The following is a 24,743-nucleotide window of genomic DNA, read 5'->3' as shown; positions in this document are numbered from 1 at the left end:
TACAAGCCCATGCCAAAATTTTCGAGTAAAATGACCCATTAGGGATCAAATGTTGAAAAAGATGCTCCTATATTTAAAAGCAAGTTTAAGCACCATGGTGCCAACTTTGTACGGTACAGTCTTGTCTTGGTGTCTCACCCCTGCATCAGCAAATAAGTACGGCGTTGCTGAATACAAACTCTGCATAAGTATTCGAAGCAAATTACATAAATGCCATACAGTAATAAATCACGTAGGGCTTCGGCAATTGACGAGATAATTTGTTTTTACTTCCGGTACGGAAGTTATCAGATTTATTTATGTATTTTGTTCCGAATACTCATGCAGAGTTAGTATCCAGCAACGCCGTACATATTTAGTGATGCAGGGTTGAGACACCAAAGGGTGACATTCATATTTTCACCTGTACCGCTAAATGCCCATGCTAAAACTGATGCCATGGTGCATGGGTAAACTTACTTTTACATAAAAGAGCATTTTTTCAATATGATTGATTTCTGGTGGGTCATTTTACCTGAAAAATTTTAGCATGGGCTTGTAGACTGCAAAGGTATATGCTATGTACAAAATCGAAAAATTTAACCATACCCTGAAATTACTTAATAAAAATTGATCCACCTTGCAATGGAAGTTATTCTAGATGTTTACAACTTTGATTTTAGACTTTTTCTAAAACATGAACCCAAATTTATGTTGCTATCCAATTACACAAAGTAAAAGAAAAATTCGTTGCTACAACGTTAATAAATAATTAAAACGCTTGTGACTTAACATTCGGTAAATAAGAGGCTTTCAGTACTTTTACTCATTACAAAGAGTCGTTAAAGTTCATGACGCAAAATGGGCTTTTTGATTTAAAAAAAATTTCAATTAAAAATACTTTTTAAGGACAAACTTTTATTGTACTAAAAAGTAGAAAACAATTTTGTAGGAGCCACTCATATTTCATCACTATTTGTAAAAGCTTGAGGCGCTCAATATAACAATTGAGTTGCAATTGAATAGCCCGGCAAAGCTAGTGGGTAACTGCTCGTTATTAATAAAATTAATATTTAAATATCCAATTGGCTGGTTTAATTCATAAAAAACACACAAACTATTTCTCTTATCTTTACATAAAGTTCAAATTTCCCACTTGGCTGGTGGTATCTCGCATATTCAAATAAAACAATTTTTATAATTTCAATAATAAAACTTAATACTTTTATATACATTATAAACGTTTTGAATGGCCCTAATAAAATGAATATGTATATGTTATGGTTAATATTATAAATTAAGTATTTAATCCAATCAATAAAGACTCTAAATAATCAAAGTTTTGAAAATATTGACAGAAATATAATTTATAACTAACTTTGGTTAAGAGTCTGGTTCGCTCTTAAATATCTAAAAAACTTGTTACTTATTCAGTTTTGAATCTTTTGTCTTAGAAATTGTCTAGCAAAAAAAAGCCATTCGTTAAATCTTGATCGAAGTTAACTTCATTGAGAATTATTGGAATAGGATATATATATGTTTCTTTGGAGTAATTCTAACAATTGATGTGAGTGAAATAGTTATACTTAAAACCTATTTACTATAGGAAATTTTATTAGAATACTGTGCCAAAATGAATTTTTTTTATTCATTCTGATTATTCCATCTTTAGTGACTCGAAACGACACATACTAAATTTGAGACAAAGAAAAATCGAATTTTCGAGAAAAAAACAGAAAAAGTTGTCGAAACTTTAGATCAAAATTTGTCGTCGAAATTTGAAATATATTTAAATAATTGTATTTTTTCGTATTTGGCTTTTCGATTTGATAAAATTCAAAAGGAAATGAGAAAAACGACATTCTAGCCTCATTTTTATTGTGAACAATAGCCATGAATAATACACAACAACTTATTTCGATAGCGATCAGTGAGAGGTCCTATAACAAAACATCCGAAACTATTACTCAAATGACAAATTATAACTGGATTTATCATTTTGACCGTAACATATACCTACATATAATATTATATCTATCTGATAAGGTTAATTAACTCTTAGCAATTAAAAAAATAAAACACACCATTGATCAGAGCAAGCAGTTGTGTTTGAATAGTTTTGGAGAGAAATATCACCATTTGAAATAATAATAAGTACTCTCTTGACTCATTTCATCAGCACTTCTTCTACTGATACAACGTGTACACCTCTAAAGACAAGTAAAAAAAAACAGTTATTTTTTGGTGTGTAACTGCGTTATGTATCACTTAATAATATAAAAAAAAAACTTCTAAATTAATATTTTGATATTATTTTTTTTATCTAATATACATATGTGTTAGACCGGGATCTGGTCTAAAAACTGGATCGTAATATCGAACTCCACATATCGATTGTAAGATAACTACTCGACTCGCCTGATCAACAAAAGGTCATCAAAATAATTACGTGGCCAAGAAAAGTATAGAAGCGTCTTGTGGTTGTAACAGAAACAACTATAGTAGATTATTGTAAACAACTGATCACACACCGAGTATTGTGTGTGCAAAGCCTCTGATGATACAGTATTTGACAAAAATTTTACCTCATTTCAATACAACCTCATATACTCTTATGGAGCATATAATCTAAAACGTATTTTTTCAAAAGATTAAACTTAATCTATATAATAATTTCAACGTATCAAATTTTAAAAAAAAAGTGGGTACATTTTAATAATTGAGGCGAATGATTATGGTGAAATATGGCAAAAATCCTGCACGAAATGCTTTTATTTTTTGACAATTCTGAATATATGCATCTAAAACTATTCATTTAATAGCCAAATGAGCTTGATTTTCATATTTTTAGACCCTAGATAACCCAAAGACACATATTTGATTGGTTTTGCAATTGAATCCAAAAGTTTTGATGAGTTTCACATACGATTTTGAAAAACTATTATTTATTATTTACTATTATAAATTATTTATCTTCTTTTACTAAATACAAAATTATTTTCCCGACCTTTTAAAACTTTTGTATCCTGGCTATATTACGAATTACGGCTTAAGAAAGTAAAATGATTTTCTGCCTAACTTTTTGGAAGGGACAATTGTCCCTTCTGGTTTACATCGTTATCGAAGTAAAAATTATCGACTTAGGCTTTGTTATTTCAGGCAACTCCCAACAATTGACATGTGTGCCACTCTACATCGGAGTTATGACTCTTTTTTTGACCTAGACATCGGTCTAAATAGATTGATTTTATTCAAATTTATATATTTTATATCATTCATTAAAATCTTTTTTCTTTAATTAATAAATTAGTTTGGTTGTATATTTCGCAACGTGCTGCGTTTTGAAAGGAAGTCGTAATTGGGTGGATAATTCCTAACACTGGGAATTAAATTAACTGCGTGGAAATCATTGTAGAGTCGATTATAAAATAATGATCCGTTAATCTAATCGGTATAATTGTTCAAAGGACCACAGTGTTGCCAATTCATTTTATTTATTTCAAGTTCGAAAAAGTTCCGTAGAATATAAGCCAGAGTCGTTGTTTTTTCGTCGAATGGATACAGTTCTGGACCGAAATCTTTCAGTAATGACCTTGACTAATTTCTTTATATGGTATTCAGAAGTTTCACTGTATATTTAATTCAATTCTTTCTTTTTGGAAAATCTTGTTCAAAAATATTATAAAAAACATTCTTTAAAATATTTTTGAATATAAATCTTAGGCTGCTATGTCTAGGTATTATAATAGGTGTGTCTTGTTCTACACAACAACAAAAAAATAAAACATTTGACTAGTTTTAAATATATTTTTAATTTGTATATAATAGATAATTGAAAATTGAAACACTTGGATTGAATTTTGTTGGGTTTGACTTTAACACTGCATATAATAAAAATGTATTTTTTATTACTAGCAAGTACTCGCCCGCTTTGCTGGGCAATTTCTCCTTTAAAAATAAAGACTAACACGTTAAAACCCTCATTTATCCTCCCTTTTGTCATAATTTTATGGATTTTAATTTTTTGAAAAGATTGCCCATGATAATCGCTGACTGTGATAATTGTAACTTTCTTTAGGTCCAATCATTAAAATAACCTGATTTTTATACTTTTTGAATCAAAATTACCCCATCCACCGAGTTTCATTAAATTCTAAAACAAAATTTTTTTTGCGTTTTTCTCGATTTTTTCAAAGGGGTACGTACTCCTTAAAAAAATTGCGAAAAAACCAGAAATTATTTTTAACTCCAATTTCGATAAAACTCAGTATATAAGGTAATTTTGACCCAAAAAGTACAAAAATCGGGTGCATTTGATGACTGTTCGAATATTTTTTGAGATACGGACTAAAATCGATCCAAATATTGTGATATCTCAGAAACTCTGCATCCAATTATTAAATTAACCTGATTTTTATACTTTTTGGATCAAAATTACCCCATTAGAATCTAAATTTATTATAAAAGCAAACTGATGAACTAGGTCCTTCTGATGTCAGAACATGATATCTCCCATCAAACTTTTCAACTATTGTATAAGTAATTTTTTAAGGCTAACTTCAAAACGAGCTTTTAGCCATAATATATTAAAAAGGCCACCCTGTTTGTATAGATACAATGTCCTCAGTATTGTACACTGTTGTCGTTACATTGACTTGACTATAACGAGTGAACTAACTACCTTGAACCCATTCCTATCTTATTGAATGAGACAGTATTCATAAATCTAACACCACAGTAAAAATTTGTAAACATCTAAGCCGAATAACTTCTGTTTATGTAAATTTTAAAAAAAATATTACGCAAAAAACAAACGGTATCTTAACACACAAAAATTTATAAAATTTTTTCTCATTATTTCAGCACAAGTGTTTCGATTCCCAAACAAACAAACTTGAACCGTGAATTATTGTTTTGAATAAAGTGGCGAGTTAATTAAATTATTAACATAAAGTTAATAAAGTGAAATAAAAAATTATATTTGTGTATGTGTGTGTGTGCTTAAGATAATAAATTAATTGGTTAATTAATAAACGAAGATAAATATTATGATAATTAATTGTGACAATTATAATAATTCAATGGTATGTGGTTGTACCGGACATTGGCATGCTGGCGGGTGATTTAATATCGCCCTCAGGGGCAGCAATTCATACAACAGCAATAGCAATAACAACAGTTCAAATATATAATCAAAAATTATTGAAAAAAGTTTTTTTAAATAATTTTAGTGAACACGTACAGAATACAAAAGACTATTATCAAATTGTTGTGAAAAACACGCAATGGCCACGTTGGGCCTATCTAAAGTATTTATTCTTGATAAATATTTTACAGAATTGCAAAAATTTTGGGAAACGGAGAAAAAATTACAAGGTAAGTTTACAAGGAATTTATTTTTATTTTAGTGCAATTTACTTTATAGTCTGTGGGACAGCACCCTTTTTGTTAATTTTGATTAATACATACTTGAAACTTTGTGAGTGGCTTTCTTTTGACGAGTCTGCCAAACTTTCTCTCTACGACTCATCAAAAGGGCTGCGCGTTTTCAAATGAGCATGATAACGTCATATTTAAGCTATCGGTTTGAAAAAACACAGCAGGACATTTTTCGGACACTTGATAACATTAATAATTTATTATTAGCTTGTCTACCACCTCGAATATGCCCTACTGAAGTATTTTTGTTTTTCAATACATACATAATTCATTTTTGCTGATGTTATATTGTCCGAAAAAATTCCCTGCTACGTTTTTTTCAGACCGATAGCTTAAAAATGACGTTATCATGCTTATTTGAAAACGCAACCCTTTCGAAAAAAGGCGAAGAGAGAAAAGTTTGGTAGGTTCGTCAAAAGGAAGCCACTCACTAGTATGTATTAATCATTTAACAAAAAGGGTTCTGTCTCGCAGACTATTATGCTTTTACTATGATAAAATCTATACTGATATTGTAAATTTGAAAGATTGTTTAATTTTTTATTTTCTTGTTTGTTTATTTGTCTTTCTTTCACGTCAAAATGAGGCAATAATTTGAATTAAAAAATTATTAATTAAGAGTAAAATTGGTGAAAAAAACCTAGAGAAATCCCAAAAGGTGTTGATTCTGATTTGACAAAAAAAAAATGATTGTCCTAGTACTTATTTAAAATACGAGTATTTTCCTTAAAATTAAGAATCAAACACTTGTTTTGAACTAAAACTCTGAGAATAGTTTTAAAAAAAAATAGACCTGTGGAATAAAATATTTTCTCATAGCTATAATAACAAAGAAGCTACCTTTTTAAATCTCAAGGTCATGTCATAGTTTGAAGTACAAAAACCTGCCACAATTTTAAAAGAAGGTTACTTTTTTTAAACAAACATTGTCTTCATGAAATATCCATAATCCCTTTAAGTTATATGAAGTATGTAAGCTTTTGTTTGGAATTCTTTCCGCCCTTTGAGACTTTTATTAAATCGAAATGTTGTTAAACTATTTTTGATTACCGTAACAAAAAATTGATTATCTTTTAAGTGGAATATAAAAGCAACCTAATTATTCTTTAAAGTCAGACTAAAATTCAAACTTCTGGAACATCTTGAAAATTGCTTTAAAAAGTATTTGGAAAAAGGGAATGATACAGGGGTTTCATCAAATACCCACTTTTCCACGATTTTCTTTCTTTTCAAACAGCTTAAACGATTCCAATGCGATTTTTTACTTTGAAACTTCTTAAATCAGGATGAAAGTTAGCTGTATTAAACGATAATCTGTTAATGTATGCCCCCTTTAAAGTCAACTTCATAAAAATATGCTCATTAATACGTATACTATTTGTCACATCAGACGTGTGTATTTAATACTTAGACATCGTATGTATACATGTGAAAATTACAGCTGCACATTTATCTATAAGTTGTTTTTTGTTTATCTTTTCAACAAGATGGACAACAAGCGTTTTCTTGGGGCCAAAAATTTCGTCATAAATAAAGGTAGATATCATTAAGTTGTTTTTGAAGAAATCCGTAGAAAACTTTAGAGACATCACTTAAAATGTGCCAGTTTTGCAATTAACTTTGATAGTTAATATCTTTTTTAATTGACGAGCAATAAACTTTGAATTTAGCAAGGAAACGGTTATTCTTAGTAATTACCTACTCAAAATTTTATTTGTAAAAAAGTGGTTTCATGGACATTCTACCTTAAGGACGTGCTCAAAAAAATGAGTATATGAACTTAGGAAAATTAGATGAAAATTTAGAGTAAAATTTTTCGATATATACCATAGTTTTTGAAATATTTATGCCTAAAGATTTAGAGAAAATCACTTATACATAAAAATAACAGAAAAATGCCATTCATTTCACCACTTTAAATGTATTTTACGGAAAAACGAGTACCGTTTGTTATAATTTTCTCTATAAGAAAATATTTTTCATGCTTTTAATTAAAGAATATTAGTTTTCCAAATTAATCTTAACAAAATGATCCCTGTTATATAATAAATCATACTTTTAAAAACACTTCAATATATAGATTTTATATGTACAAAACGCAAACTTGAACAGCTCAAATCTACAAATTTAACACCTTACGAGGCATTAAATAATTAACCTGCTTATAAAGAACATTAATGAGAATGCATATAACACGCTCTAAAGATAATTCTAAGAAAAACTGATTTTTCGAAACATCCTTAAGTAGTTTTAGTTTTAATAATGGTGGAAGCGCAAGTCAATGCATTAAACATATCTGTTTAAAATAGAATTGAGTCTTATCTGCGCTTCCACCAGAATTATATCATTTAGATTTTTTTTTAAATTGATAATATATAAATATGGTTATAAATGTTATAGTTTTTCTTTTTCGTAATTTAAAATTTTGATCAATTCCTAAAACAACCAAAAAAAAACATTTCGGTACCACACACAAATAGAAATCTTCTTAAAAACCATAAATTTCATCTCACGAGTCATCTCAAGGCTGAAAAACTCTATTATTATACACGACAGAGATATCATCCTCTCTAAATACGTTTTAGGACTGTTTTTTTATTTATAATTTAAAAAACTCTACTTCCATATTTCATTGTCATCCAAGTTCTAAGAAATCATTAGATACACAACAAAAATATATAAAAAAAATCCAGCTGTTTTCTCTTTTTCCCCGCATCTAACCTTTTAAAATATCATTAAGCGGTGTCTCTCAGTCTATCTTCAATAAATCCGAGCCGTCATCTTAAAATCTATAATGCATTTCTAATATTATAAAAAATATTATTTAAAAAAAAAAAACTTCATTATGCAACATTTAAAAATTATTGGGGACTTGAATCAAAAAAAAAAATTATTATTAATTCTAGCACAAAATACAATTTTTAATGTTGTCTGACTTCTTTTAAGACCAAAGTTGTATACTAAATGGACAACCGAGCGCTTAGCTATAATATTATAGCTACTATAAAAATCATGATCAACAAAGAGTTTGTTAAATATTGATTATGGAATTATTACTACATAGACCAATATCCATTCATAATTCAACTGAAACCATGGAAAAACTGACTACCTTTTACATCTTCAAGTATTTAAAACTTGCCCATAATTAACTCGAAATTTTGATCGGTGGAGTAGCTCCATCAGACTTCAATCGTGGGAATGAATCATTGGGGAAAAATTCGTAAAGATACTTCTGAATAAAAAGTTGAATTGTGTTGGGTTGAGCTAATACTTTTCTAAAATTTAGCGACACTTATAATACCATGTTAACTAAACTTCAAAATTCTGGATAAAATAATAATAAACTATAAGAAGGCTGAAAAGCATATGCGGGAATATCAAAGCCTATTAATTCCAAGGTATCTGGAGAATGGGTGACAAAAAGGAAGAAGGGCTATACAGTTAACGATATCTTGCGTAAAAAACGGGTCAAGAATCGAATCTATACTACTATAGATTCAAACAATTAATCTAAATCGTTATTTTCGAAGAAAACCAGTTTTTTCCATTTATAAATTGATCTGCGGGATTATCAACTTTCAAGTGAACGAGTTAGGATAGAATTGTCATTTGAAGGAATCACGTTACAGATAAGCCTCGTTAATCCAGTCACTCACTTTTCACACCGCTCTCTTCCAATCACTCAATATGCTATTGTTTGTTTGTATATACATCTAATATGATTCATTGTTATGATTCTAAAAACACAGAAACGTCACAATACATGTGTTTATTACTGTCTGTACAGTCTTACTAAAATACATACATTCCAATATTTTTCAAGTATCCAGAACACACCCGATTATCGAGACTGTACTATAATTGGTTTGACCATCTGGATTGTCAAGTCATAGTCAATTTTTCGAATGAATTTGATTTCTTCAACTTTCCACATTCAAAAGTGAACGAACTCTTTTGAATGATTGTTTATTTTATAGCTTAGAATTAGGGGGCTAAATAGGAGTGATACGAAAGACTTTTACACATACACGTAGACACATAAACACAATATATGTATACGATTACACAAACTAATACACCTTTACATTTGGTATTACCGTCGTTGTGTACCGTCCGTCGGTTACAGCCGCAAGGGCATTCTTGACAACAAGACACAACATTAATTCTTGTTCTTTTAAGTTCTGTGTTCAGTTCTCTCTGTATAAGATATATAATAGGGGAGAGTGCATTACCTGGAATCAAAATTTACATTTGGATGTATCTTATCATTTTTTCAATACAGCACAATAATGTATCACATCCACTGACAGCATGTAATTTGAAGATTTCAGTCATGAGTGCATCTTTTAAAACTTTTCCTCCTCCACATTTTATGAACAGGAAATGAAATATTCACTTTACTTTATTTACTTTAAAACATTAAAAAAATATAATTTCTTAAAGCAGTTGCTCCGCGATTGCCATATATTAAGAAATTTACAAAACTTAAAAACAAATTACCATATGTTTTATGAGATACTTGCGATTAAAATTGCCATATTTTACACGTACAGAGTGGGAAAATACGGAAAAGTTATAGTTTCTTTTTTGCTTTGTAGAAGTAACACCATCTTTATGAAAAACTGATATCTACTGGAATTAAATGTTTAAAATAAGTCTAAAAAAATTGAAAATTATTCACCACGTAGTTTCGAAACTCAACGAAAAATTTTTACACGTTTAGACAATAATTTGAGTGAAGGGGATACGAAAACAGTTGTCTGGGCAAGACAACTATAATAGAATATTGTGGTTGTAACAGAAACAACTAAAGTAGAAATATTGTTAACAACGGATCACACACTGATTATTGTTTGCGTGAAGCCTCCGCTGGTACAGTATTAGTACAAAAATTATACCTCATTTCATTACAAGCTCATATAATCTTACCATGCATATTGATAAATGGTATGTAACTTGGTAGTCTTAAGTGGAACTACTGAAGACAGGTTCACTTCCTGTTTTAATTATAGTACGAATTATTATTGCCAGTTGGTGGAGTTTAACTGATTTTATCGGGTTTACTGAAAACGAGCTCACTGTTTTAATTAGTACGGAATATTTTCGTCAGTTGGCGGGGTTGCAACTACAACCTCCAGTTATCAACAAATTAAAAACTTTTTTACAATATTGCAGTAAAGCAACATCCTTGAAGCACATAAGCACATGGTCAATTATTTTCTCGGATGAAATTATTTTCAAAACATTAAGATTGATGCAAGCCATGATCCAAGATACAAATGATCCTAGGTACAACATATTACCATATATGTGTGTTTGTTGGTAGATATATTTGAATTGAATCACCATCCAATACAAGAGAAAGAGGCACTTTGGCTAGCCTGACTCTGTGGCCTAAGTTTCTCATATTATTTTTATATACCTAACAAAAATTATATGAGTATACCTTTTACACACATATACAAGCAATAATAATATTTTAGATAATAATATTTATATATATATAAAAAGTACACTGTAATTCAAAAAGAATAAACCAACCTAAATGCAAATGTTACATGGTGGTCATAAAACTTTATCATTTATCAGCTGATATGATAATCATACCAAGATTATTTTTAAAGAATAATTAACGTTATATTCAAGTACACAAAAACACGTTGCTACAAAAGTTCACACCCAGCTCAAAGTTCATGGGTAAAAAACGGTAAGTTTTATCATAAAATTAGTTCAGACGAAAATTGTAAATCAGATATGTATTTAATTATCTGGTCAACAATTTTTATCAGCACTTATTTTATGATAAAACTTACCGTTTTGCTGAAAATCACAAAAAAATGTTGATCTTTGCCCCCGAGTAAAGTTTTTTCCAGGTATCAGATCGAGGAGGACTTTTTAGATTCCATTTATGATGGTGTTTTGAACAATCCTGCCAACTTTGAGCTGGATGCGAATTTTTAATTTGATCGGATAAGTATAAAAAGTGGGTTAGCGGACATGTTATCTTACACAAGTTTCTTCATTATTTTTTAATGAAAGTGTATAAGCAAGTAGTTTTTTAATACAATGTTTTGATAGTTTTGTATTTTCTCTGTACCTAAATTAAATAAAATTAACTATTTTATTTTATACTTTAAAATGTTAGGTGCCTTCATACAATAAGTATAATACCTATATACAACTGCAAGGCATATACATTTAGGGTTTAATTACTTCTACGTACAGCAGTAAGTAATTTATATGTTATTTTAATATACAGTGTGGAACAGGCATATTATTATGCAAAACACACAAATAAGTAATAATTTGTTAGCAAAATCAAAAATTTCCTATGCCCCAAAAACGACCTATGTTTCAACATGATAAAATAGAAAATTAATTTTAAAAGCTTTATTTATATGCTACCCTGCGCCAACACCATCGTAGTTCGGATCAAAAACACAATCCAGACCCACAAAACATATAAATCTAGCACATTTCCAAAAATACTGGCTTTACGGTTAAAAAAAATCGATTTTTGGGTTAAAATTACTCAAGTTTAAACAAAATCTGAATAAAATTTTTCTTGAGAATTCCTTGATTTTTTAGAAAATTTTAAGAAAATTACAAAATTTTTTTGTCTTTGATTTGAATAAAAATCATTTCCTAGAGTTAATCTGACTCAGAAAATACAAATATGAGGTTCTTTTGACGATTGAACGAAAAATATTTGCGATATCGACTAAAGCCGCATAAGAGTATCGCCCCAAAATCTTATACTAGGGCTGGTATCCTGGAGCAATTTCTTCAACTGTTACCTTAAAAACTTGTTTAATTGCAAGATAAACCATATAAAATTATGAATCACTCAAAAAATATTCATGAAAATTAAAAATTTGGTCCTCCAAAAACTTCTCTCGTGGATCCACTTTGGATTTCTCGCGTTAATTTGAAAATAAACAATGTCACACTCTTTCCGTGTCACCTTGTACGTATAAAAACTTAATCAGGTAAAAACTACTGCGTTGTTGTACTTATTATTATTAAAAATTATTATTAACTTTTTTTTTAATTCAAAAAAATCATTATTATTATTATTAATAATAATTGTCAAGTGTGGTAATAAATTGTAAAAATGATGTCATTAAAGGTTCCGTTAAAAAGGTCAATTCACGATTTATTGTGAAACTATTGCAAAAATATTGCGCAAAATTTCTCTATCTGAATATATGCAAAAAAAATGTTGTTTGTTGATCGAAAAAAAAGATTTTTTTTGGTTATTTTAAAGATTTCTCATCGATTATCTTGAAAATTAGAAATTCTGTTTCATATAAGCCAAAAATGAAATTTTTTGATAAAATCTGCAAGATATTTTTTTCAAATTTCCATTCTCACAATCTGAAGATATTTTAATCCTGGGGCAACTACTATTAAACATACATAACCGATTTATAAGTAGGTAATTTTAGGAATAATCAACATTTCTGTACATCATTTTAGATATTTAATGGACAGTATTTTTTTTGGGAATTTATTTTCCAAATAAAAAATAAAAAATTAGGCATTAAATACCAAATCATTAAAAGTTCAAGTCCACCCTTGGGTACTACATTAAAATTTATTTTTTTAATTAGGACTAATGAGCCTAAAAAATCATAATGGCCTAAATTAAAAACTTTATTACCCTATATTATATCAAAAAATTGTCTACCATATCTATTAAAAATATCATCGTTAGATTCTCCAGACAGTAGTTCCTAACCAGAATTTATAATGATAATAATTTGACGGACAAAATAATTATATCAAAAAAAAAAAATTAAAACAGAACAAGCTAGCCCACGAATCTTCGCTTACGGCTGAATAAAAATTGATCTAGTAGGAAAAAAAAATTATGTAAATTATATCAACATTAGATTATCGTGGTCCGTTTGATCGCGTTCTCATCAATATGGAAAAGTGTCGTACCTCTAGAATCACAGTTTATATTTATACGTTTTTTAAAGTTCATTGTTTCTACACATTATGCCTTGTTTTGGAAAATTTAAATATTAAAAAGTTATCGATAAAAACTTTATTATTATATTTGTGATCCATTATACAAGACTATAATATACTATGAATTACACTCTAATGTACCTTGGTTCACTACCACCAATTGTAGAGTGGTTCAATGCCATTATAAACGAAATTGGTTTGCTACCCATGGTAACATGAGAGTTATAACCTTTCATAGACTTATTATGATCACATTATTGTAAATGGCAAAATCAAAAAATTAATTATTTTGTCTTAGATCTCTCTAGAAAATAATTCTTTGGGTTTTTCTCTAACGAACAGCTTCATAAAACGGATATGATTGAAACGTTGTAAAACCTACAAGTTTTTCTGATAGAAATTCTCTTCTTAGAGCGTCTAGTAACAGCTAAAATTATATTTTGTGTCTATTTTGATCTAAGGTATAAGACAACACTTCTTTTCAAACTTTACCTCCTCAACATTTTATGCTATGTTTAAGAAGCAACTAATAAGAAGTTCTCTAAGAAGATTTAAATTTAAAACAAACAAAAAAATTAAACAAATAAAACCAAATTTTTTCTTTTCACACTTACAATTTATATTTCCATTTTACTTGAGAACGAAAGCACATTGGCAACCAATATCTCGATTACTCGGCCTTTTCCTACTTCATATACAGGGTGTTCTGTTATTGACTGCAGATCGTTGGCCTACAGAATAAGCTCATAAAGACGAAGGAAAAAGTTATTTACTAATTTTGGATCTGAGCCCTAATTTGCGAGATATGGCTATGGTACAAATCAAAAAATTTAACCATTCACAGTGTTTGAAAACCTGGTAGGCATACACTATCTTATTTGGAAGGGACAGTTAAAAACTATCAAATTTAATTGGACAATAAAAATTTAATACATTAGCAATTGCTATCTTTATTTTTCGCATTTAATTATTTACTTGTCTCGCTTGTTTTTCTATTAGTATTTATTTGCCACTACAGTTCACTTAGCTATAGGCTGGAATTGTCTTATTACATAAAAAAAATGGGCTGTCTTTGCATACTTTACATACGCAATAAACTAAATAATAAATAACATGTTGATTCTTTTCAAATAATTTTATAATAAAAACAACTGAATAGAGCAGGAGACGGTCGTTTCATCAATACGTATGTTTTGTGTAAATTTATTATTATTCAAAATAGCTTATAGATTATTTACATTTCTCTATAACAAAAGGTCATTCCATTGGTTTCAATAACGAACGTAGACCTTCAATACCAACAAAAAAAATTATGTAGGAATTTACCAAATTTTGCATTTTCTCAAATTAGTTTTCCCACAAATTCAAGAAGAGCGTTTTATGGAAATTTTCAAAAGTAAATGAAGTATGTTAAGCGTGGTATCCAAATTTCAAGATATTTTCAAGCCACAAACGGCCAATGGCAAATGAATGAATTATGAAATATTTGTACATTAATCACAGCACAGATTACATTTATCGCAGGAAATTACAATTAATACTAAATAATAATAAAAATAAACCCATCTTATCACAGTTTTCAAAATCAGTAATCTTATTTCACTTTTTCAGTTTTAAAAATCATTAGTTCTCCTTCAAATTCAAGGAAAGCGTTTTTCGGAATTTTTCAAAAATATATGACGTATGGTAAGCGTGGTATCTAAATTTCAAGCTATTATCAGGCTACAGGCGGCCAATGAAATGAATTATTATCTAGGAATATCAGTAATAGTAATTATTAACCAGGAATATCAGAAGACTGTGAATAATGTAAGCTGTGCTGTGATTAATGTATAAACAATTCATTGTAGTTTGTAGCTTGAAAATAGAATCCAAATTTCATTTGGGTACCACGCATAGCATACTTATTATACTTTTAATTTTCAACATTTCCGAAAAACACTTTTCTTGAGTTTGTAGGAGAACTTACGATTTTTAGAAAATGAAAAATGAAAAAGTGGATTAAGATTACTGATTTTGATTATTGTGATCGATGGGTTTATTTTTATTATTATTTAGTATTAGTTGTAATTTGTTGTGAATATTGTAATCTATGCTGTGATTAAAGTACAAATAATTCATAATTCCTCATTTCATTGACCGTTTGTAGCTTGATAATAGCTTAAAATTTGGATACCACGGTTAACATACTTCATTTATTTTTGAAAGTTTCCGAAAAAAGCTTTTCTTGAGTTTGTAGGAGAACTAATAATTTTTAGAAAATGAAAAATTGGTAAATTCCAGCTCGACAATCCTACGCAGTTTTCTTCTAGATATTAAAGGTCAACGTTGGTTTTTGAAACCAATGGAGGTCACATTGAGCATTTATTATAGAAGAATGTAAATAATTTATAAGCTATTTTGAATAATAATAAATTTATACAAAACATACGTATTGATGAAACGACCGTCTCCTGCTCTATTCAGTTGTTTTTGTAATTGAATCAACAAACAAATTTCAACTTGTTTTGTTATTATTTCTTGGAATATACAAAATAGTTTTTTTTGATGTATGTTAAATGGATTGTAAGACGTCCTATTTAGCTTAAGTATTAACACAATACCATCATAGTTAAAATATAAAAAGTGGGCGTTTTTGATCAAGTCCAATGAAATCATTTATACTTTAAAAAAAATCCCTTCCTCAGTTCAAAGTAATAAAATAAAATAAACTTATATCTACTTATTATCATTGGCTACTGATTATCGAATGATAGTCTGGCAATGAACAAATATATCAATTTTTGCCACACCTGTATCGCCCAAACTAGGGCTCAAATCCAAAATTGGTAAATGACTTTTTCATTCGTCTTTATGAGCTTATTCTGTAGGCCGACGATCTGCAGTCAATAACAGAACACCCTGTATAGCCAATATACACGACTTTGCCCACTTTCCTATGAATAAATTTATAATATTGTATTAATAAGGACACGAATTGACTTTGGTAGTAATATCTTTCAAGATACTGAAAAGAGCAAGATACCTTGCCACCAAGGTACAAAACTTTACCCCATTAAAATATTATGACGTCGGTACATATGTTTAATAAACATTCAAACAGTGAGTTCTCTAAAATTACTTATTGAATCAAATTATTAGGAAAAGTAGACGTAAAATTTAAACGTTATAATTCAACATTGTATTACCATTTTATTCGAATAAATTAACGAGGTAAAACCACATTTCAAATAAGTCTTATTTTTCAATTAATTTTTTTCATTTTTAGACTACAAGTGTCCTCAAAAAAAAAAAATTAGTGAGATTATTTTAAAAGACGGTCATAATATCCAAAAATTTTCCAGAAATGCGCACAGTAAAAAAATGATTGGATTAAAGTAAACATTAAGACTTTAATTATTATACAAGATTTTCCCAATACGCAATATCGTCCAAGATTATCGACAGATAACAAGAAATAATAGTAATGTCTCCAGCAGTAATTCCGGCAAAATATATCAATACGAATTTGTTTTTGAGCAAGACAACCCCACCACAATCAGAATATTACACTAAACTTTTATTTGAATGTATATTTTTGTAAAAGTACAAATAAGCAAAATAATGTTTTTCAAAAAAATTACAGCAGAAATAAATTTCTGTAATTTTCATATAAAACATGTGATTTCTTAAGAATACTTGAAAAAAAACTTTAGTAATTACATTAAAATTCTAAATATTAAAAATTATCAGTAATTTCTTTAGAAAATTACAAATTAAACAACAATTTAATTAATAACATTCTTTTTCTTGTAAAATTACAGATGCATCATCATCAAATGAAGCCGTACATTTACAACAACGTTTACGAAGTTTAAGCACGGAATTAGTAACGTTACGTAATCGTTTACACGTTGGTGGACAATCTCCTACAGTCAATAATAACAATAACAATAATAATTCATCACCATCATCACCAAATAGTAATAATAATAATAATAATAAAAATTTAAATAATAATAAATGTAATAACAATAATATTACAACGAATATTTATAATACAACAACATCAACAATTACAGCACCATCTGTAGCAACACAAGCAGCAATTACAAATAAATTAAATATCAGTCAAACAATTACAAATAATAATAATGTTATTACATCTCAATTACCAATTACAGGTATGTATACCTATTGTTTTTACATAATTACTTTATTATAACCAAAAATCGAATTGTATTTCTGTAATTAATTATTCGTGAGTAAATTACAGAAAAACAAGACCGTAACGAGGCTACATAGTGCCGGTAGCAAGTATTTAGATTGCGCCTTATATATATATCGGAATCTGCTCTAACGATTTTGGTAAAAATTCGTATACTGATAGTATTCAACATAAAAGTAAAAGCAAAAAGGAAAGAGTTCCAAAAAGATCGAATCAAATTTGCCGGTGTTATCAAAAAAATCGAATTTTTAACTTTATGACGTCATCAAAATCCAAAAAATTTAATTTTGCTCTATCACATCCAAATTTTATCCAATTTTGACAAACCAAGTATGTAATCCTACTAAATTTGGATCATACTTTTCAAATTTGTGATCAAAATTAACCTTGCTCTACTAGGTTTTAAGAATGTGCAGTCCTGGTTCCGGAATTAGGCACATAAGTGATAGCTAGCAAAAAATTGACATCACAGCTGAAAAGAATGACCCAAAATTAGTGGGTTTCAAAAAAAAACTCCAAAAAGATCGGATTAAATTTGCCTGTGTTTTTAAAAAGCGTCTCAAAAGCCTCGTTTTTTAAAAAGCGTTATTATTTAAATAATATTCATAAAAACTATAAAATAAGAAAATTACATTTATGTAATTTATACATAACAGATAAATTACAGAAATGTAATTTAACTGACATAAATTAAAAAAACTCCATGAAAAAAAAATAAATGCAATTTTACTGAAATAAACTTAAATAAACTGACGATAGAATTAAAATGAAAATTGCAAATTACAGAAATGTAATTTTAACAAAAACAAACAAATATTATTTATTCCACAAAAAAGAAAATTTCTGTAATTTCTTGTATTATTATCAATAACAGGTATACCAGGAAATAATAACAATAACACACCATTATCACAACCAATTGTACCGCCACGTGTTCAAACCAATACAACAACAAATCTAACAGATATATCACGCGCCGTCACACGCACATTACCAATACAACATAGCAATAATAATAATAATAATAGTAATAACAATAACAATATTAGTACATGTACTGGTACAAATTTAAGTACTGGTACATCACAAACAAATTTAACAATTAATAATACAAACGGAACAACAATTACTTCTCCAACAACACAACAACCTCATAATCCTAATTGTGGGATTAATAATAGTTTTGTTAATGGACAATATGCAGGAATTACATCATCAACGACCACAGCAACGGCATTACAAACAGTTATAGCAACGCAACAACAGCAGCAACAGCAACAACAACAAAATGGGAATAATGTAATTTTGCAGAATAATAATAATAACAGTTGTAATAAATTACCAATCACGGGATTCGAAACAGAAGATTTAATACATTTACCTGGTCCATTAACTGAGGATGCTGTTATTAAATGTTTGCATGCAAGATTTTGTACGAAACAATATTATGTGAGTATGGCAATTTTTTAAATTTTACTTATTTCGAATTGTCTTCTCGAATATCTAGGTGCTCGAATTTGGTATACTCATTGTTATCTTTTGTAAAGATCTTGCTAATGAGACCTGATACATTGACCATACTTTTAGTCAGTGTTGCCAACTTTCAAGCCCACTAAACAGACGTTAGAAAACCACTAAAACACTTGGGAATTACTATTTGGGACTACTCCTCCAGTGCCAAACGGTCCGTTGTCTCGTGTTCCTTTACAGCAGATTGCCTTGGTATCTAGGTCAGATGAAATGAAATTAAAAGATTATTTCGAGGCCACTGACGAAACAGACTGTCCCGTGAATCTTAACTACTCGTTTATTCTGTAACTACTCTTTGATTCGGCAAATTACGGAGTAGCCTGCTGTACGAATGACACACCCAGGCCAAAGGATGATTTATGATAAGTCCTCTATTGCCAAATAGCCGGTTGTCTCGGTTCAGTTCTTTGAAGCAATAATTCATCTAACAATCTTCTATTGGAATTTTGAAACCTGAAGAAATGCGACCTAACTGTGAAAATCATGGACAAATAACAATATTTTTTTAATTTATTTATCAATCTTACAAATTGATTATCCCCAGTACTCAAAGGTTATTCATGCACCCATCAAAAAGCTTTTTACATAATCAATGAAATAAAATTAATATTTCTCATAAAAATAATTATGAGAAAACATTAATAAATGATAATTATATTTACAAAACACATCTTACAAGTTCATTTATAAAGTAATTATTTTCAATTGCATTTCTGTAAAGACTAATTAAAATAAATAATAATAACTCATAGATAGATAAATAGAAATATAATATATGCATAAATATTAATTAACAATAATTGAGGATATTAATAATTTGACAATTATATAGCAAAGAAAACAAAAAGTTCACACGAAATGAATTTTAAAGGTAAAAACAATTTGAATAATTTCTCATTTGCATAATGAGAAAATTGAAAATAATTACGATTGTCAAATGTTTTTAACATTTACTTTTTGTTTTCGAATAATTGAGTTAGATAATTTTTATAATCAGATAATTTTTACTTATTTTTATCAATCTTTATTCGATGTTTAAAAAGTATAATTATTACATAATTATACAAACAGTTAAATCGTAATAAATATTAGATAATGTATGTAAGAATTTTTAAAAGGAAATCATAAATTATAATGCTACACAATTGAAATAAAAAAAAGAGTATGCATGCATGCAAACTTATTTCATTTGGTTTACATGTTTAAACAACATTATCATTATCTAAAAATTAATTGGAAATGACATAATATTATGTCATTATTATTGTCATAACTTCTGCCACAAACAGTAGGCAAGTTCAATAGCAACATCGTTACGCAATAACCTTTTCGTAGGTCGAATCATGAATTAAGTTTTTGTCCAGTGTGTCTTCAATCTACAAAATTCTATTTTCACTTTCAAAATTATATCTATTCTTATTTGCAAGCAATTTTAATCGTTTCAAAGCGAACTACTCAAAATCAAAAGTCAGAGCATATTCCCTCGAATTATCAAGGACAAAATACAAGATCGGTCTTCAGGCCTGTGCGCACGAGAGAGGTTTTGGGGGGTCAAAACCCCTCCCATTGAGAATCTATCCACGTAAATTTGAATTAACAATATAGTCCTGTAAATGCACACATTTATATCCACTGACTAATCAGATATCCATGCATATTTTGAGCTCGGAACATTCTTTGACTTTGTCTTTGAATCGAATACTTCAAATATGAAACCTGGATCTAGGCGAGACTATCATACTGGGCTTCGAAACAGGTTTAGAATGAAAGAAGAGGATAAGCTGGAGAAGAGTTTAGAAAAATTATCAAAACCGTGAGTGATACCGCCATGAAGACGAAATAGAATTGCGGAAGCCAAAATTTGCGTCATAACAGGCTCATGCTCGAATAAAAAGACTTACTAAATTGAAGATTATAGATCGATAAATTTTACCTTAAAAAATGTTTCGGGGCAAATACTCTATTCGTATTATTGACCCTTATCCGCAAAATAAATGTTTTTTTCTTTCCATTAAATAGCTTTCAAAAACCATATTTTCTCGTTTTTTTATACACTGCCGTTTTTTCGAGATATTTGAAGATTGCCATACACTCGTAACACACATTTTGCTCGCTTGCTCCCCTTTTAAAATGTTTTAGAACAATATTATTCGTATTATTTCATAAAAAACACAAGTATTACACAAATCTACTCGTAAAAGCTTAAAAAAAGGTCCAAAATATCCATATTCAAAATTATCTTACTTGATAATATTTGTAATTTTTTTATTTTTCAGACGAATGTTGGTCCAATTCTCTTGTGTGTAAATCCATACAACGATGTTGGAAATCCGTTAACATTAAGCAGTACACGATGTCTTTCAGCCAGTCCACAATTAAACAAAGTTGTGCAAGAAGCTGTTCGACAACAATCCGAAACTGGATATCCACAAGCAATCATCTTATCAGGCACAAGTGGATCGGGTAAAACTCATGCATCTATGCTACTATTACGGCAATTATTTGCCGTTGCTGGAGGTGGACCTGAAACTGATGCTTTTAAACACTTAGCTGCAGCTTTTACAGTATTACGATCACTTGGATCGGCGAAAACTTCATATAATTCTGAATCGAGTCGTATTGTAAGTATTCTTGTGACTTATTTGAAACAGGCCAAAATTTAACTTTATGATTTTTTGTAGGGTCAATTTATTGAAGTCCAAGTAACAGATGGTGCTTTATATCGAACGAAAATTCATTGTTACTTCTTGGATCAAACAAGAGTGATACGACCATTATCTGGCGAAAAGAATTATCACATATTTTACCAAATGTTAGCTGGATTATCCAATGAAGAACGAACGAAATTGTGTTTAGAAGGTTATGGGCCACGGAATTTACGATTTTTACAACGTGGTGATACCCGTCAAGATACTGGAGAAGATGCCGCACGATTTCAAGCATGGAAAGCATGCCTTGGTGTTTTGGGCATACCATTTTTAGATGTTGTACGCGTATTAGCCGCCGTTTTACTTCTTGGAAATGTGCAATTTGCCGATGGGAAAAGTTTAGAAGTTGAAGTTAAAGGTGGTGGTCAAGAACTGAATGCAGCTGCTGGATTGCTGGGTGTTGCTGGACCTGCTCTATTTAGAGGTTTAACTTCACGTACCCATAATGCACGTGGTCAATTGGTACGTGCTGTTTGTGATGCAAATATTTCAAATATGACAAGGGACTGTCTTGCCAAAGCCTTATATTGCCGAACTGTTGCCACAATCGTGCGTCGGGCAAACAGTTTAAAACGTCTTGGTTCCACATTAGGAACGCTAAGTTCTGACTCGAATGAATCAGTTCATAATCAACATATACAAAATGCGGATGTTGCATCCCAACATGCAACTTCTACAGTCACAAGTGGTGGAGGTGCTGGGACAGCTGGTGCAAAATCAATGGCTGCACTTAATAATGCAGTACGACATGCTACCGACGGTTTTATCGGTATTTTAGACATGTTTGGATTTGAGGATCATCGACCATCGCAATTAGAACATTTATGTATCAATTTATGCGCAGAAACCATGCAACATTTCTACAACACACACATATTTAAGTCAAGTATTGAGTCGTGTCGTGACGAAGGCATTGATTGCGAACTTGAAGTCGATTACATTGATAACGTGCCATGTATAGATTTAATTTCATCACTTCGTACCGGTCTTCTAAGTATGTTAGATGCCGAGTGCTCTGTACGTGGTACAGCTGAATCGTTCGTTTCGAAAGTAAGGGTTCAACATCGTCAAAATCCACGTCTATTTGAGCCTCGACCACCCGAGCCACGAACATTTGGTATACAACATTTTGCTGGCCGTGTAGTATACGATGCCTCGGATTTTTTGGACACTAATAAAGATGTTATACCTGATGATTTGGTTTCCGTTTTTTATAAGCATTCATGTAATTTTGGATTTGCAACTCATTTATTTGGAAGTGAATTAAAAGCTTTATATTCATCGCAAAATGTACCACGTGGGATAAGTTTTCGAATTTCGCCAACATCACATACGGATTTATTAAATGGTGATGAACCTGTTTCTACGCTAACGCAAGATTTCCATACAAGATTAGATAATTTATTGCGCACATTAGTTCATGCTCGACCTCATTTTGTAAGATGTATTCGAAGTAATCCCACAGAATTACCAGGACGTTTCGATCGAATGACTGCAATGAAACAAATTCGTGCACTTCAAGTATTAGAGACTGTAAATTTAATGGCTGGAGGTTTTCCACATCGCATGCGATTTAAGGCATTCTATGGTCGTTATAAATTATTAGCACCTTTTGGATGCGGTAAACGTCCGGAAGATAAAGTTATTGAAGACTGTCAAACAATATTACGATATGCATGCGATCAATTTGGCGGTACAGGATTGAAACAAGAATGTGTAGTTGCGGTGGCAAATTGGGCACTAGGAAAACGACACATATTCCTAAGCGAGAGTATACGTCAACAATTGGAAATGATGCGTACTAATACACGTCAATCCGCTGCGATTTTAATTCAAGCAACATGGCGTGGTTGGAAAGTGAAACGACGTTGGGCTGCAGCGTTACGACGGGAACGTGAAATTCAAGGTGGACGCCGTCCTCGGCCCCAACCTATAGCTGGCACACCACCTCCTGAACAAGTTGTCGAACAAACTTGTAATCTATTTGGTTTAGATTTAGAACGACCTCCACCAGTTCCACCAAGTAGATCGTACACAGTGGCTGGCAACACTAAATTAGGATATCCACAAACTCGTGTAATGAAAATGTCGTTCCCCGAAGATGAACCGGCAGTGTTAATGAAAGGTGAAACAGTTTTAGTTGTGGGTGCTTCACATCGACGCGGTCATTTAGTTGTTCAACATAAACATTGTACTCTCCACGTGCCATTCCAGTTCCTCGAACTTAACCATCCGCCATGTACAAAATGACACATATAAATTATGAATTTTTTTTTGCTTTTTTTTATATGATTACCAGTATTTAAGATTATCGATTTTATCTTAGATTATCCGCGTCCCGCAAAATGATTTAGTTTTTATACAAGATTTATATAATAATTATAAATTTTCTTTTATATTTTTATCATAATATTTTTTAAGGAAATCAATAAAGAGAAAAAGGGAATACAAGAAGTTCATTTTTAATCCGATAGAGTTATTTCGAGAAATTTAGTAGTATTTCTAGTAAAATAACTATTGCATAAATTCTTCGAAAAATTGAATAATTTATAGATACATTCGTCTTTGAATTTTACACTCTTTTAAGTCATGTTTTGAGTGTTAAACTTGACGCTTTGAAAGATAAAAAATCGCGATAACGAGTGTAGACGTTCCATATGAACCGAACTAGTAGTATGTACACGCCGAAGACATTAGATGAATAAAACCTGTTATTTTAAACTTCCATACGTGCCAAAAAAAATCGATAAATGTTACATAAGCAATGTGCAGCCCGGCTTCATTTATGTGCGGCCGGTATTAACGTATAGATCGCTCCGGAAAAAGGACGCAAAACTGTGTGGTGAAAAAAAGTCCAAAATCGATGAAGTTCAAAACTTTTTAAAAGAAAATCCTACTGC

General features: G+C 30.0%; 1 protein-coding gene across 1 annotated transcript; it reads left to right on the top strand.

Annotated features, from left to right (window-relative positions):
* The first annotated feature begins 5,019 nt into the window (after nucleotides 1–5,019).
* Nucleotides 5,020–24,203, top strand: LOC123298503 (unconventional myosin-X). Its single transcript, XM_044880526.1, has 5 exons — nucleotides 5,020–5,355; nucleotides 17,202–17,561; nucleotides 18,480–19,054; nucleotides 21,412–21,756; nucleotides 21,817–24,203. The coding sequence occupies exons 1-5, from the start codon at nucleotides 5,265–5,267 to the stop codon at nucleotides 24,091–24,093; spliced, it is 3,648 nt and encodes a 1,215-aa protein (XP_044736461.1). The 5' UTR covers nucleotides 5,020–5,264; the 3' UTR covers nucleotides 24,094–24,203.
* The last annotated feature ends 540 nt before the right edge of the window (nucleotides 24,204–24,743 follow it).

Source organism: Chrysoperla carnea, chromosome 4, assembly GCF_905475395.1.
Source record: "Chrysoperla carnea chromosome 4, inChrCarn1.1, whole genome shotgun sequence".
NCBI classification, from domain to species: domain Eukaryota; kingdom Metazoa; phylum Arthropoda; class Insecta; order Neuroptera; family Chrysopidae; genus Chrysoperla; species Chrysoperla carnea.
Note: the sequence above shows the minus strand (reverse complement) of the source record. Positions and strands in the feature narration are given on the sequence as shown.